The sequence below is a fragment of the Alosa sapidissima genome, chromosome 2 (assembly GCF_018492685.1).
Source record: "Alosa sapidissima isolate fAloSap1 chromosome 2, fAloSap1.pri, whole genome shotgun sequence".
Classification (NCBI taxonomy): Eukaryota; Metazoa; Chordata; class Actinopteri; order Clupeiformes; family Clupeidae; genus Alosa; species Alosa sapidissima.
This window is the reverse complement of record NC_055958.1, coordinates 29,810,877-29,827,773: the sequence shown is the minus strand read 5'-3', so window position 1 is coordinate 29,827,773 and position 16,897 is coordinate 29,810,877. Positions and strand designations below refer to the sequence as shown.

The 16,897-nt window shown below is 44.9% G+C and overlaps 1 protein-coding gene across 1 annotated transcript in view; it reads left to right on the top strand.

The window, feature by feature from the left end:
- The window catches only part of nalcn (sodium leak channel, non-selective), a 125,332-nt gene that overhangs the window by 3,470 nt on the left and 104,965 nt on the right, over nt 1-16,897 (top strand). Inside the window, exons 2-9 of the mRNA XM_042078367.1 lie at nt 2,064-2,152; nt 2,326-2,387; nt 3,293-3,433; nt 4,765-4,947; nt 8,109-8,192; nt 8,315-8,454; nt 8,711-8,839; nt 13,514-13,676. Coding sequence (XP_041934301.1) covers nt 2,346-2,387; nt 3,293-3,433; nt 4,765-4,947; nt 8,109-8,192; nt 8,315-8,454; nt 8,711-8,839; nt 13,514-13,676 — 882 coding nt within the window. The 5' untranslated portion in view covers nt 2,064-2,152; nt 2,326-2,345. The remainder of the gene's footprint in view (nt 1-2,063; nt 2,153-2,325; nt 2,388-3,292; nt 3,434-4,764; nt 4,948-8,108; nt 8,193-8,314; nt 8,455-8,710; nt 8,840-13,513; nt 13,677-16,897) is intronic.

Here is a 16,897-nt window from a genome sequence, read left to right as displayed (position 1 = left end):
TGCACTGCTAGAATACGTTTCTGTGACTATACTATGACATGACTACAACTTCTTCGTGAGACATTAGTAAGGACAATAGTGAGGATGTCTGTCAGTTTCTACTGACATACTATATGTTATTGTATTACTGGTGAGATATGTATGATGCAATTATGATGGTGTGGATGAGACTCCAAATATTCCATTCATGCTGACAATGTAGTTGATGAGATATAATTTCAGGTTGACTGATTTGATACTGCTGGTAAGGATGATGGGTTCAGCACATTAGCTTATTTGCCTTCTACCCCAGTGTTAGATAAGAGGGAGAGACCCTTATGGAAATTAAAAATGGTTTTACTATGTTTTTTTTGGTTTCATGTTTTTTTGGGTAACCATGATAACCATTGTTTATCACTATAGTTTTAATTTCACTGCAGTTAACCAGCATTACCATGGTCATTAATTATGGTTTTCCTCAGAAGGTATAAACCATGGTTGTCTTCAGAAGGTATAAGCTTAAAGCATGGTTTTCTTAAGAAGAGATAAACAATGTTTTTTCCTAACCCAACTTTGTAACATCATCGACTGTTAAAAAAAACATAGTAGTTACTTACACGGTTACCATGTTAAAACTAGTACCACAGTCACTATGAAGTGGGATAGGGGGACCATGGTGGTACCAAAGCTACTGGAGAACTATGCATAAACCATAGTACTATGGTTAGGAGCATGGTGATCATCATGGTACCATGGTAAAACCACTGCATTAAAACCATAGTGAATTTTCATAAGGGGATACATACCCTTCTCTTCTCTGGGTGCAATAACCCAGTGTGACATTGTTAGCCTAGTTTAGCTTACTTCATTAAAATGCATTTCTTGGATGCAAAGATGCAAAGTAAAATGCAAAGTAAGATGCAAAATAAAAACAATATTATATGAAGACCTTATTTGAATCAAAACTGCATTTCAAACAAATGTAACATTGTTGGCCTTTGCTGACAAGGTGTGTCAATCAAAGATTGTCGTCCATCTAACCTGAACATTGCCATTGCCAACATCAGAAATTATGGCACAATATTTTACCATATGTTGATAAGCATAGCCTATTCTCATGGTTAGTATATTTAACTGAGTGATGAAATTTTGGCTTATTTGAGAAAAAAAATGACAGATTTTTCCTGGAAAATACAAATCTAAGGAAAATACTGCCCGTGTCTGGCTAAAAGGAAGCTATAGGCTATCTGGTGTAACCTACTAGATGCTGGTGAGGCTGCTATAGAATGAAATCCTGGTGAAATGTGATTGTATAGTGCTGGGAGACTAGGTGGAGCTATGTGAGGGATGACAGCAGTGCTGGTTGTGTTATGACTGCAATGTTTGCTATCGATGACATGACCAGATGTATGTTTATTATGCATGTCTTAAATTATGTTCAGATTTTCTTCATTCTGAGCAGGTTTCATGTCAAAACCCAGTTTTGACCATATCGTCCTGTGACGGTATTTAGTGCCACAAATTTGGATTTTTTCCCTCCAGATTGTGTGTTCTAGTAACAATAGGGCACAACAATGCCACATCGCAGCAGGATGGCTGGTGAATGTGCCCTTCTGCTCACATGGAGGATCCATGGTGGAGTAGGCACTGTATCAGTGTTAACCCTTAAGGCGGGGATCACATTAGCCAGCGGCAAGTGGCAGGTTTCCTATTGTTCTCTATGGTTCGGCAGCGGAATGGTGCAAGCTGAGCGTTGAACTTGGTTCAACTTTCAAAGCGCAACGCGAGCGTATTTAAGGCAAACCGTTTGTGCTACCATAGGAACGAGATAGAACTTATTATGGTCTGAGCGTTGCGTTACGCTTGCCACTGCCAAATGTGATCCCCGCCTTAAAGGTGTGGGTTTTTGAACATTCCAACATAAGATTCTGCTCTGCAACAATTCAAAGTTCTAAAATTCTATGTTGAATTCTATGAACCCAGATATTCTTTAGAATGTTTATTGTCCAACATTCCTGTCACACTGGTGTGACAAAAGCGGTCAGTGTGCTTTTAGTGAGGCTGTTACCCCTCTTCTTCGGCAGGTGCTGACGTTGACCTTAACTTCACTTTCTCCAGCCTGGTTTGCACCCCTCTACCGTTGGGTATGAATGCACCAATGAGGAGCCTGACAGTGAGTCACATGACCCCGACCCAGCATCATCTGTCTCTCAGTGTCTCACACCGTATATGCCTCATCAATTGTGGTTGGCATTTTACGTCTGGGGAGTGGAGGAATCATGTTGCACTGTTGACATTGGTACACCATATATGCCATGTTGACTAACTGTTGTGTGTTGTTTACAGGGTATGCCTGATCGCATGTTATGTGCAGTGCTGGAGCAATTTCAGCTTTACTTTTCCCGTTGGTATGTGTGCTTTGTCTTTGTTTGAGTCTGTCTCTATATGACTGTTGAACATAAGGATGGTTTATTTTTTTATTTGATTTAATTTGATTTACACCCACACTTTTATGTCACACCTGCTGTTCGTTCATAAACCTGTGTGTTGACATGGTGAAGATCGTGCGTGATCTTCGCGACAGGTAAGTCCCTCCGACGCTACGTAACCGGTCAGTGTCGTGTCTGCTCCACCTGCGCTTGGTTGTCAATCACCAAGGCCATCCAACAGCATCACTGCTATCTCTCTCATACCGCTTCCAATCTCCATCAACAATTTCCTCAATTTACAGGAGACATTCAGTGATGGAGATGGAGTTTAGCACAAAAGCCTCATGAATTGATTTCATAAGCTTTTAAAAAAGCTTTTAAAGCCACATTAGTTTCTATACTATATAGAGATAGTCTCGATTGTAAGTCGCAGATGCATATGGAGAGCAATATACTTGCAAATATATGACTGTTTACTTATGCTTTCCTTGTGTGTTTGGTCTAGTGTTTCTCTATTTATGTAATATATTCATATTCAGTCTATTGATTTGAACAGACATGTACCCTAGGTAGGCAGTACTTATTTCTTCAGTAAACAGCTAGATAGATAGATAGATACTTTATTGATCCCCAGGTGAAATTCATGAGCTAGTCATGAAAGCAAAGTAGGTTTTGTTCAAAGTAAGAATTTCTCAATGTTTTCAGACATGACCTTGTGTGGTTTTTACTAAAGCCATACCTTGCTTTTGAAGAGCAGACAGTGGCAAAGTCACAGTCTGTACAATCACAGAAGCTCTCCTGCATTCCTATTTGGTTTCTCTACATTCATCTAATGTCTGTGTCTGCTGGCTCTTTTTGTCCTGGGTTGTTATCCCCCCCTCCAGATCCACTCTCTGTATAGCACTGCGAGCCCCAGCATGCTGAAGCGCAAGCAGAGCTCGAGGGTGGAGGCTCAGCCCATGACCGACTTTGGACCGGACGAGACCCTCACGGACAGCGCCGACATCCTCTGGATAAACAAAGCAGTGAGTGTGTGCAGATGCAACTGAATCATGAAGACGCAAGCAAACATGCACATGGTTACCTGAATGTGGAATGTTTTTTGGCTCGGCACCAAGTGGTCTAAAAATAAACATGTTTGCATGTTGACATTTGAATGTTTGTTTGTGGAGACTGCAATCAGAAACATACAGTACATGTGTATTTAGTTATATGTCTCTCAGTAAAGGCAGTAGCAGGGACTAATTAAGATTTTTTTTTGCTTGTCACATATTGATGCTATTATCGGTATTGCCATTAAAAACCTCCCCAGGTCCAATCCCATACTTCCCTTAACACACATTCATCCCATGCGCTCTGTGCGCTCAGTAATCTCTTGTATAATGCTTGAATTTCAACAGGGCAGTGTTGTCTCAAATTCAACACCAACTCTATGCACTTAGCGGAAATGATGATCGCAAGACTTAAAACTTAACATTACGGGTGTCTTCTATTCGACAGCGGCATAGTCGTACTTGAAACTGTTTATGTTATAACGTGCTTGCACATCTGTAAGGTGTGTTATCCACCATTGCTTCTCCAGCTTCCTCAAGCACCATTAGCAAGAGTTTGAAAATGCCCCCTCCCCTTCCATTAGGTAGCCTACATGGCGACCATCGAGGGCAAAAAGTATCCGTTGCTCCATACTCAATGTTTTGAGTGCACCATCCGGGTTACTTACAGTGTACCTCGTGCAGCCACAGTTCTCAGTGTGAGCGCACGTATGCACTCAAATTAGGTATTGTAGTATAGTGGCTTTAGTCCACTGTGTATATAGGCTACATTATATAAATGGTTGTACATATGTGCATAATGGAGGTTCTAAAGGACTGAAATAACTGAAAATCAAAAATATCCATAGCTTGAATTGGTGCTAGTAGCAAGAAAATGGTCTGTGATCTATACTTGAGCCAATAGACCTGTTAAGAAAATGTATGAAACAGTTTGGCACTTCCCTTTGAGATATGATTTAATAGGCAATTAGTTATCATCGTATCATATAAAGTATCAACATCAAATGAATCTTGATGGTATATGGTCATGTGAAGGAGAGCTACAAATGCACCCTGTGGTAGTCATCTTGGCTATGGACCACCAGATGAAAGTGTAGGCAAGACTTTCACAGCATGCCCTCGCCAATTATATTGCCAGATGCCTGTTAGCATGCTAGCAAGCTTTTTCAACTCCAGCTCTCCTGCTGCTGGTGTTTGTAAGGTTGCTCAATTTAGACCACAGCCCCTTACTGTTGCTTTTAGCCAGGTGAGGTGAATAGCACCATGTGAACTCCTCACGGCTCGCCTGTTTTATCTCCCCGTAGTGGGTCCACTCGCTCCTGCGTGCCTGTGCCATCATCAGTGTGATCTCGGTGTGCATGAACACGCCCATGACGTTCGAGCACTACCCCCCGCTCCAGTATGTCACCTTCACCCTGGACACCCTGCTCATGTTCCTCTACTCGGCCGAGATGATTGCCAAGATGCACATCAGGGGCATCGTCAAGGTAAGGCCCTCCATAACAGGCGCCATGCTGAGGTCCCTTACAGGCGCATGCTGAAGGTGGAGTGGAGACAAATGAGATGGAGAGAGAAAGAGAGTGGAGGAAGAAAAAGCAAAGAAAGAAAGAGAAAGAGAGAGAGAGAGAGAGAGAGAGAGAGAGAGAGAGAGAGAGAGAGAGAGAGAGAGAGAGAGAGAGAGAGAGATTGGATGGATTTAACCCGAAAGTGAAAAGAGAAGGAGTAAGAAAGTGGTGGGGGGGATGAGAAAAGACAGAAATAGACTGAACCCCCACAGAAGCAAACACACGGGCAGCTGCCTGATGAAAGGTCCTTAATTACTGCTAAGGAAAGTGTGGACAGCTTAATTGGTGAATCAGGGATAACAAGCACACAGGCAAGGCATTGGACAGTGAATCACGGCTTCCGGGACACGCTGGCAAATGCGTAATTTGAACAAGAACATTTCTCTCAGACCAGTGGGTCAATACAAGGTTGCCATTAAGGTGTTTAAGAGAACAAAATTATCCTCCACCACTGAATATTCAGATTCATAGGATTCTGGGTTTACTGTAGTTTTGAAGATGAAACATGTCTACTTAAGATTCATGTCCGCTTATCAGGTCAAGGTAAATATTTGAAAAACCCTTTGATCTTGTGTCTGGAGAATAAAAAAAAAAAATCACTGTTTTTTAATTCCCACTGTTTCCACAGCATGCAGACTTTTTTGGTTTTGCAACATTTTCTTGGCATTTGCTTGGGAAGAATGCTGTAGTTACATTACATTTTGCAGACACTTATTGACTTACATATGTCTATATTACAAGGGATCACATTGTCCCCGGAGCAACTTTGGGGTTAAGTGCCTTGCTCAAGGGCACAACGGTGGAAGCCGGGAATTGAACCGATAACTTTCAGGCTACTGCACGCTAGCCCAGCTCCTTAACCACTACACTACCACCGCCCGTAATGTGTAATTACATGTGGATTCAACTCAAACAAAAAGGGGACTTTATCACAGTATGTTCTCTTTGAAAGAGGTGGGTCTATTTAAACTTTTTTTGGGGCAAACATGAACTCTGGGAATGGGAGGGTAGTTGTCAGAAAGCATAGTGATCTTTTAAAGTGACACAGTTTGACTGTAAAGAGATTTATTAAAAGAGAGGCATCTATTTTAAAGTTTTGTTGAGTCAAACATGCATTCTAGGTTAGTTTTCTAAAAGTATAGTGGTCCTTAAGTGACAACGTTTGACTGTGAAGAGATGTATCACATGACTGATTTGCTCATTTCAGTTCTCTCTGCTTGAACACGTACAGTATCTGTTATAGGGGGATCCTGCCATGGGCACATGTCAGTGATGTTACACCCAGAGATTATAGCCAAGGGCGCTTGGTATTTTTAGACTATTTTCAGACAGTATGATGGAGATTTATTTTGTACTTGAATGAGATTTGTGTGTGTGTGTGTGTGTGTTTTTAACACATTTGCTGTAAAATGTTTGTGGCAGAAGACATGCATTTCTCTAGATGTGAGCTTCAGAAATGTGCCATGCAATTTGTGCAATTTACTGTACATGTATCCTAACCTTGTAATAGACTTCAAGCAAGCCCCATTCAAGAGTGCCTTAATCAATTTGACCCCAATTACGACTCCGCTATGGCAGATGCAGCCTCACTGGCCTTCTAGTGCATCTCATCCCATCCAAATATACTGTATGTGCCTTGGTCCCTCTGTATCTGCTACTGCACAGCTGCCAAAAGTCCAGCTCATTGAGTGGAACACTTCAAGTACTTCATTTTTTAAAGCCTACAGTAAAGAGAAAACCTCTTCAGTCTACTGTAAGTGTTTGGTGCTTATAGAAAGTGAAAACATGCTGTGCTGACAACATTCAGCGCATACACATGAATAGTGTTGGCAGCGTGGTTGACCTCTCGATCTCGATAGCAAAAAATGCGGGTTTGCTTTTCATTAACAGAGGGAGGGTTTGTGCCAGTACTTGTTAAGTGCACTTGCATTGCATATGCCACTCCTGAGTCCTGAGGGTTGTAAATAAGGACAAATACTAACAACGTCATTGCTGCACGTGTCTACGTGTGCTCGAACACTCTGAGGCCAGGTTCGTGAAAACGTACAAGGTAAATTAAGTAATGGCTCAGCTTTCTTGTTTGGTTGTTTTTTTGAGGCTGTTTTTTGTTTAGTGTATTTTTGTTTTGGTAGTGACCCCCGGCAGCGAGGTAAAGTTTCACTCTTTCAGAGGACAAACCAGCTATAATTACCCGGCCCCAACATTTACTATAGCTGATCTGGATGGAGCCCTGGACAATTGATTTAATCATATGTCTTATTCATGGGTGGTTCCGAGATGAAGGTCAGATAGTTTAATCATCAAAATTTCCTTTACGGTCACGTTCTTTTTGTGGTCTCTCCTGAAGTACACTTTCTAGAAGAAGTAGCCTTCAGCATACTGTAGGGGCAATACACAAAAGACTCCTTTCTCAGAAGAGTTCATGCACTTAAACGTCTATGGATCATTATGGATTGCTGTTGTAATTGTCAATTTGTATCAGACCTACCACTTAACTGCACAGCTGTCAATTCCTCTTAACTGTATTTATAGAATGCTATGTTCAAAGAAGATTTACATTTGATAATATGTCTTGGTTTTTATTCAAATTGAATAATATGCCATTGAAGAACAGTTAAGATATTGAGGTGATCATGGATGTTTTGTTATCTATTACATAGGTTCTATTTGACATGCACCAACTAATACATATTAATATGACTATGGTGCAAAATTATGTTATATTATTTCTCAAATATGAGTACAATAAATGTAATAATACAAACATGATTTAATTGAATGGTGGTTATTGAATTCAGGATTTCACTCACATTTTTCTCAAACGTGTACATGGACCTTGACAGTTGTCAGTTGATGCTATCTCAAGCATTATGTAATATGCTTTTGTACACCTCGGAATGCCTTTGATATCAATATGAGACTCTACAGTACATAGAGCCAGAGCTGAACCCACCAGCTACGGTCATGTGTAGTTTTGAAGTCAAACATTCTGGCCTTCACATCAGTCTGTATTCTTCAAAAAGAATATGCTCAGCTGCCCCACAATGTTGGATCTCATTTGAATCCTCCGTCTCCGTTTCCAGGGCGATAACTCCTACGTGAAGGACCGGTGGTGCATGTTTGACGGCTTCATGGTGATCTTCCTCTGGGTCTCCTTAGTGCTTCAGGTAATACCGAGGGTCACTGAAGTCAAATCAAGCAGAGTCTTTCTGTAGGACCTTGTCTATTGTACGGCCATACTTGTGATTTGAATGTCTGTTATAACTTGTTGTTGTTTGTTTGTTTGTAGGTGTTTGAAATCGCGGAGCTTGTGGACCAAATGTCTCCATGGCGGATGCTGAGAATACCGCGAGCCCTGATCATGATTCGGGCCTTCCGAATCTACTTCCGATTCGAACTGCCTCGCAGCAGAATAAATAACATCCTCAAGTACGGGACCATGCCAATGAAATCTTGCTTTAATGTTAAAAGAGTCATTAATATGGCATTAAGCAGACATTTTTTCTCTCCTGGAGTTGATGTAGAGGGTAATGAAGGCGCACGTGTCCTCTTGGCTTGTGACCTTGAGGTTTTGCTCTGTTCCCTGACTCGTGATGTGCTTTCTCTCTGCCTTGTCTTTTGCCAACTCTCCCCTGTTTTAGAAAAGTTTCCATTTTCTCTCCTCTCTCTCTCTCTCTGTCCATAGGCGGTCTGGCGAGCAGATCTGGAGCGTGTCCATCTTTCTGCTGTTTTTCCTCCTGCTCTATGGAATTCTGGGAGTTCAAATGTTTGGCACGTTCAATCATCACTGCGTGACCAATGACACTGTGAAAGGGTGAGGACTTTTGCACGAATGACAACATAATCAAAATACTCATGAATCAATGATCAGTGATCTAAAAAGGCATGTGTTTAGCCAAAAAATCGATTATGTAACATATGTAATATAAGCTATTTCCATTAAGTCCAAACTGTCACTGAAATGCATTGATTTCACTAATATCCATCAAATAGTTACCACCAGCAGATACAGGCATGTCTGCTGGAACCAATCCTGCCTCTGTCATCTGCACTCATAAATATTAATCCTACTGAGAGCTGTAAAGCATATTATTGTTTTCTTATGTAAAAAGAGGATATAAATGATCATCTGTTGTGCTGCATATGTTAAGCATCAGTTGGTGATAATGCATCTACAGTGTATAGCATTATGGTACAGTGGCATGATTATTTAAAAAAAAAAAAAAATTCCCGTCACCCCGTCATCGCAGTGTTACTTAGGAAGGGGGTAAATTCACTCCAGACAGAGGAGGGAAAATCACTCTGTTTTTTTCCACTGACATTTATGACAAAGGGGGAGGATGATGATGAGGAGGAGGTGTGGATGAGGAGGAGGGGTGGATGTGGAGGAGGAAGGGTGGATGTGGAGGAGGAGGGGTGGATGTGGAGGAGGAGGAGGAAGGGTGGATGTGGAGGAAGAGGTGGATGAGGAGGAGGGGTGGATGAGGAAGAGGAGGAGGGGGTGTGGATGTGGAGGAGGAGGAGGAGGAGGGGGTGGATGTGCAGGACGAGGAGGGGGTGGATGAGGAGGAGGAGGGGAGGGGTGGATGAGGAGGAGGAGGGGGAGGGGTGGATGAGGAGGAGGAGGGGGAGGGGTAGATGAGAATGTGGAGGAGGAGGGGTGGATGAGAAGGAGGAGGGGGAGGGGTGGAAGAGGAGGAGGCGATGGCTGTGCAGGACGAGGAGGGGTGGATGAGGAGGAAGGGGTGGATGTGGAGGAGGAAGGAGTGGATGAGGAGGAGGAGGGGGAGGGGTGGAGGAGGAGGCAATGGCTGTGCAGGACGAGGAGGGGTGGATGAGGAGGATCAGGAAGGGGTGAATGTGCAGGAGGAGGTGGATGAAGGCTAAATGTAAAGATGTATAAAAGAAACACAAAGCAGAAAGGGGAGGGGAGGTGTGCAGTAAGGAGGGGAGGTGTGCAGTAAGGAGGGGAGGTGTGCTGTAAGTAAGGAGGGGAGGTGTGCAGTAAGGAGGGGAGGTGTGCAGTAAGGAGGGGAGGGGAGGTGTGCAGTAAGGAGGGGAGGTGTGCAGTAAGAAAGGAGGGGAGGTGTGCAGTAAGGAGGGGAGGTGTGCAGTAAGAAAGGAGGGGAGGTGTGCAGTAAGGAGGGGAGGTGTGCAGTAAGGAGGGGAGGGGAGGTGTGCAGTAAGGAGGGGAGGTGTGCAGTAAGAAAGGAGGGGAGGTGTGCAGTAAGGAGGGGAGGTATGCAGTAAGAAAGGAGGGGAGGTGTGCAGTAAGGAGGGGAGGTGTGCAGTAAGGAGGGGAGGTGTGCAGTAAGTAAGGAGGGGAGGTGTGCAGTAAGTAAGGAGGGGAGGTGTGCAGTAAGGAGGGGAGGGGAGGTGTGCAGTAAGGAGGGGAGGTGTGCAGTAAGAAAGGAGGGGAGGTGTGCAGTAAGGAGGGGAGGTGTGCAGTAAGAAAGGAGGGGAGGTGTGCAGTAAGGAGGGGAGGTGTGCAGTAAGGAGGGGAGGGGAGGTGTGCAGTAAGGAGGGGAGGTGTGCAGTAAGAAAGGAGGGGAGGTGTGCAGTAAGAAAGGAGGGGAGGTGTGCAGTAAGGAGGGGAGGTGTGCAGTAAAGAGGGGAGGTGTGCAGTAAGGATGGGAGGTGTGCAGTAAAGAGGGGAGGTGTGCAGTAAGGATGGGAGGTGTGCAGTAAAGAGGGGAGGTGTGCAGTAAGGAGGGGAGGTGTGCAGTAAGGATGGGAGGTGTGCAGTAAAGAGGGGAGGTGTGCAGTAAGGAGGGGAGGTGTGCAGTAAGGAGGGGAGGTGTGCAGTAAGTAAGGAGGGGAGGTGTGCAGTAAAGAGGGGAGGTGTGCAGTAAGGATGGGAGGTGTGCAGTAAAGAGGGGAGGTGTGCAGTAAGGAGGGGAGGTGTGCAGTAAGGAGGGGAGGTGTGCAGTAAGTAAGGAGGGGAGGTGTGCAGTAAAGAGGGGAGGTGTGCAGTAAGGATGGGAGGTGTGCAGTAAAGAGGGGAGGGGAGGTGTGCAGTAAGGAGGGGAGGTGTGCAGTAAGGAGGGGAGGTGTGCAGTAAGTAAGGAGGGGAGGTGTGCAGTAAAGAGGGGAGGTGTGCAGTAAGGATGGGAGGTGTGCAGTAAAGAGGGGAGGGGAGGTGTGCAGTAAGAATGGAGGGGAGGTGTGCAGTAAGAAGGGGAGGGGAGGTGTGCAGTAAGGAGGGGAGGGGAGGTGTGCAGTAAGAAGGGAGGGGAGGTGTGCAGTAAGGTATGGGAGGTGTGCAGTAAGGAGGGGAGGTGTGCAGTAAGGAGGGGAGGTGTGCAGTAAGGAGGGGAGGTGTGCAGTAAAGAGGGGAGGTGTGCAGTAAGGATGGGAGGTGTGCAGTAAAGAGGGGAGGTGTGCAGTAAGGAGGGGAGGGGAGGTGTGCAGTAAAGAGGGGAGGGGAGGTGTGCAGTAAAGAGGGGAGGTGTGCAGTAAGGAGGGGAGGTGTGCAGTAAAGAGGGGAGGTGTGCAGTAAGGAGGGGAGGTGTGCAGTAAGGATGGGAGGTGTGCAGTAAGGATGGGAGGTGTGCAGTAAGGAGGGGATGGAAGGTGTGCAGTAAGAAGGGAGGGGAGGTGTGCAGTAAAGAGGGGAGGTGTGCAGTAAAGAGGGGAGGTGTGCAGTAAGGAGGGAAGGGAAGGCAGATGCGTGCAGACTGAGTGGTGAGGGAGGCTGCTTACTATTCATCAGGGAATGAGCAGCAGTGGAGGTGGAGTCTGTGAGGGAGACAATAGAGTCAGTGCTGGCACAACACAACAGGCCTCGCTGAACATTCACAACGAACATCGCCACAGACCACAACAACCAGTGTTTTTCTGCTGGGGTGGAGCTGGGCACACCTCCACTTCCTGGCTATAATCTGGGCAGCACTGACCGCAAGTGCCCGCCCATGTCCCTTTTGGGGAATGGGAACATTGACGATCAACCCCCTTTTAGTGCTCATACCACATTAAGGGAGCTATTGTCTGCTTTTTGTGCATCTTATGTAAATGACTAATTGGACCAAATGAAAGAATGTTATAGATGAAATCAGTCCATTTGCAGTCCATTTTATGTGTGCTTCTTTGTTGACTGGTCATTTATTTTTTGGATTGGTCAATATGACATGAATCAAATATATTTCCATCCCTTTTTTGGTACATTCATCTCTAAGCTATCAGATGTCCTTGGCCGAATGTCAAAGCTAATTTCATGCAGAGACTTGATTTAGTTTTTTGCGAGAAGAAAGTGAATTGACATGGCCTTTTGGTCCTCCGAAAAGAGATTGTGGGATTTGAACAAAAACACATTTTTTTTTTTTTTTCGTTCAAATGTAATGCTTGGGATTCTGCCTGGTGACCTTGCCAATCAGGATTGTGCCCCTTGTGGTAGAGGGCACACCTTAAGCGCTCTTGAGAGGTGTCATCATATTCACTGACAGAGACCATTTCCAGTGAGTCTGTGCTTGACAGGTCGCATTGATATGTGTGCACTCTGCATACCTTCAAACAGTCTATCTAATATAACTTATATAGTATAACTTTTTATGAACCTGCTGAGTTGGAAAAGGTTGATGTTTTTGATAACATTCAGCATGAATATCCATTATCATATAATTAAAGGTATTTTGATTCACTGTCGAGACTCTGACTGGTCGATCTGATACGGCAATAAATTATCTGTACTCATTTCAAAGCGCTTAATAAACAATTTGGTCGAATGTCTGGCTAACCAATTTGAACACATTAATTTTCATTAGGGACATCAAGCGGCACTGAGAGAAACACCTGTGCCCCGAAGATGTGTGTGTGTGTGTGTGTGTGTGTGTGTGTGTGTGTGTGTGTGTGCGTGCGTGTGTGTGTGTGTGTGTGCGTGTGTGCATGTGTGTGTGTGTGTGTGTGTGTGTGCATGTGTGTGCGTGTGTGTTGGTGAGTATGTTTGTGGTTTGTGTGCCCCCCCTCCCTTAAACATTTGTCCATGATTATCAGTGGATATTTGTGTCAGTAGGATTCTACTATCCATTATAATATTCTTGGTGGCATTTTATATTGTTTCTGTGTTATCTCATCAAACTGTTGGTCTCATTGAATTTTTTGGATTTACCATAAGCACAAGAAATGGCTGTGAAATCTGCATATGCATGGCACAAGTGTGGTCACAGTAGTTCCCATTTCTAGTTACTTTTCCCTGAAGCCTCCAGCTAAGATGTTAATAGCATTGCAATTCGTCTCAAAATCAAAATACAATAATTTCTCCCAAAAACCCTCAATTATACCCTCAATAGAGCATGGAGTGAAATGACATGCGATGTAATTGTCTGCTTCCATTGTCGTGGATATAGCAGTTTGTTGTAGTGTACAGTTGTGGATCCTGCCTAAGCTCTTGCCATGTTATACTGTAGCTATTACTTTGCCGTTTCATTGCTTTCATTGCAAACCCTATGATCACCAACAACCTGTTTAACTCTCCATCTCATGGTCTCCATAGGAGCGTGTCCTGGAACAACCTGGCCATCCCCGACACCCACTGCTCCCCGGACGGCGAGGGCTACCAGTGTCCAGTTGGCTTCAAGTGTGTGGACCTGGAGGATCTGGGCCTTAGCAGGCAGGAGCTGGGATACAGCGGCTTTAACGAGCTCGGTGCGTCCATGGCAACCAGATATAGGACCTCTGTGTTGTCAGTTGTTGTCATGGCTGTGTGTGCTGTGCTGAGCCTCTCGACAGGAAATAGCCTCATAAAGGCCTGTGAGAAACAGTAAGAGGCTACCTAAGACTAGTATCCATGTTTGTGGACAGTACTCACTGCGTAAACACTGTGTTGCTTTTTAACTGAGGACACATCTGCTGATGAACATCAACATAAAGTAAAATGCATTTAGGATATGGTCAGATTTCAGTTTGGTCAAATGTCAAAAATCTAATTTTAGTTGATAGAGGATGTTTTCATTTGTGTACCATCATGTTTAATGTTGCATGTCACAATTGCAGCTTAAACTGATTGTACAAAAACAATTTTTTGTAATGGTTCAAAAATGATTATCCAGCCAAACTAGTGAAGTTGGCAATCAAAATGAATGGTCATGGTCAAAGCCCTTTAAGTGATTGCTTCTAGGAAATCTATGTTTATTTTGATTGTCGGGTATTTGTCTTTCAAGGAAAGATCCTCAGATTTAGTGGAAAAAGAAAAGATGGTGAAGAAAAGACAAGTGCTTGCTTTCACTGGGGCCAGGCCATTTGTCTTTAATGAAAACCAGCATGGCTGCTAAATGTGCCCATTCGTGAACACGCATTGTCACTTAAAAAGATCTAAAATCTTAAAAACAATTCCAGTCTTACTGAGTGACCTTATAAAGGCTGGCTCGCCACTTAACTAGATTTCCTGAAATATATTCTTAACACAGCTCTGAAACTAATTCTCCCTTAACTCAGCTGAACTAATATACAAGATCTACTAGAACATTTTCTTCTAGACCACATTTTGGATTAGCATCATAACCAAAAAAAAAAAAAGATGCCACACAAAAAAGTGATTTATTTACGAGCCCTGATCTGGACTTAGTGCAACTTAGCAGCGGGGTGCATTTTTTATCGTTCGGGAGTGACATAAATCCTGTGCAGAGGTACACACGCAGGCAATGTCACTAATCTGGAAATTGCCGTGAAGTCAGAGGCACAACGCTGGGGCCCTGGTGTAAGCCTTTGCAGCCACGCTGAATGCTCGCGATTAGCGACAGTGGCGGCCGATGGAACGGCAGAACCGCCCGATCTCCCCCCCCCCCCCCCCCCCGACCCCCCCCCCCCCCCCTTGCACCACCACAACCAGCATGACCGCCACCGTGACCAAAAAAGGCAGACCGCTAGCCGCACACACTAGCACAAACACACCTGCTCGGCTCTGAGTGGGAGTGCGTGCCAAAAACTCCTTTGTCGTCTGGAGGAGAAAAATGGTGGCGGTGAGTCATCTTCACATTCACAGTTGCTCCTCGCTTGCAATTACAGCTTATGCTATTTCTTTTTTCCATCTAAACTCCTGGACTATCAGACCAAAGAAATGATAATAATGACAGTGCAAACCGGCCGGGTGGATGTTTATATTGACTGAAAAGAGGAGGCATTTTTTCTCTTTGGGAACATTCTAGCTTTTTTTCCCACTGAATCTGACTTGCTCTCTAGATTGTTTCATAATACAGCACATTGTGCTTCTCCCTTTTGTCGTTGTGCTTGTGTAAGTATGTGAATGCACCAGCCATTTAGACGGCAGACCTGTCGCAGAAGAGGCATGCTCAGCCTGAGGGGGGAGAGGAAGAGAAAACTCTTATGCCTGCCACAAACTCTTTTTTCTTCTTTTTGCGCTCCATATGTCTGATGTCTGGCAATTCGGCCTTTGTTAGAATCACGTTAACTGAGGAGGGACTTCTGTCGGAGAGTGTCAGATCACAGAATTGTGCAGAAGAGTTTTGCTGCTTTTGTCGCCTGAACTACCCTACCTGAGACACACACACACACACACACACACAGACACACACAAACACACAAACACACACACACACACACACACACACACTCACACACTCACACACACATACACATTCAGTTTTCATGTCTGTACTGGTGAAAAATCGCAGTTGAATCGTTTGTCCCAACGCATTAGTTCACCCCTCAGTACCAGCACTTGGTCCCCGAGTGTTTCCTAACGAGTGTACCCGAGCGACAGAAGTAGTTCTCGCTATGATTCACACGGCTCAGGCAAACGCTGCCACTCACCCCACTGTGGCAGTGCATAAGCTCCTGCGTTTAGGAGAGCCACAGGGCCTCCTATCAGTTTCGTTTGCTGATGTTGATTTGATTTATTTATTTATTTATCCATTTATCCATTTTATCCGACTTGTCTGTAACCGGCACGAAGCTGTCGTGACCCAACTCCCAATGTCCCACTGCAGTGGTCTGTGTGGAGTGTAGCTGAAACATATGCCTGGGGGGTGTTGGGGGTGGTATTGGGTGACGTAGGGGTGGATGCTGTGTGTGTGTGTGTGTGTGTGTGTTGGTGAGGGTGAAGTGCCCTTGGCGGAGAGGGAGCAGTGGGAGACGTGTCTTGAGGAGCTGAGTGGAGGGGGTGTTGGGGTGGTATTGGGTGATGTAGGGGTGGATGCTGTGTGTGTGTGTGTGTGTGTGTGTGTGTATGTGTGTGTGTGTGTGTGTGTGTGTGTGTGTGTGTGTGTGTGTGTGTGTGTGTGTGTGTGTGTGTGTGTGGAGAGAGAACAGTGGGAGACGTGTCTTGAGGAGCTTAGTGGAGGGGGTGTTGGGGGTGGTATTGGGTGATGTAGGGGTGGATGCTGTGTGTGTGTGTGTGTGTGTGTGTGTGTGTGTGTGTGTGTGTGTGTGTGTGTGTGTGTGTGTGTGGAGAGAGAGCAGTGGAAGACGTGTGTTGAGGAGCTGAGTGGAGGGGACGGTGGTGGCACACTTCACGCTGGTGTGTGGCAGCAGCCGCCTTGCTCACTGGCTCGCCACCGCCAAGAGCAAGTGCCCGATCACTCTACATCACTCTCCCTCTCTTTCTCTCTCTCTCTCTCTTCTCTCTCTCCCCCTTTCTCTCTCTCTCTCTCTCTCTCTCTCTCTCCTCTCTCTCCCCCCCCCTCTCTCTCTCTCTCTCTCTCTCCCCCTTCTCAATCTTTGATTCTATCTCTTTCTTGCTTTCATTCTCTCCTGCCTCCTCTCTTTCTGCCTGTTTCTTAGACAACATACCCTGCCACTGCCCACCACACACACACACACACACACACACACACACACACACTCCTTCAGTAACACTGTGCACATAAAGCCCCCATACGCTGCCCAGAAAGAATCATATTTGTGGGGAAAATGCAGTATT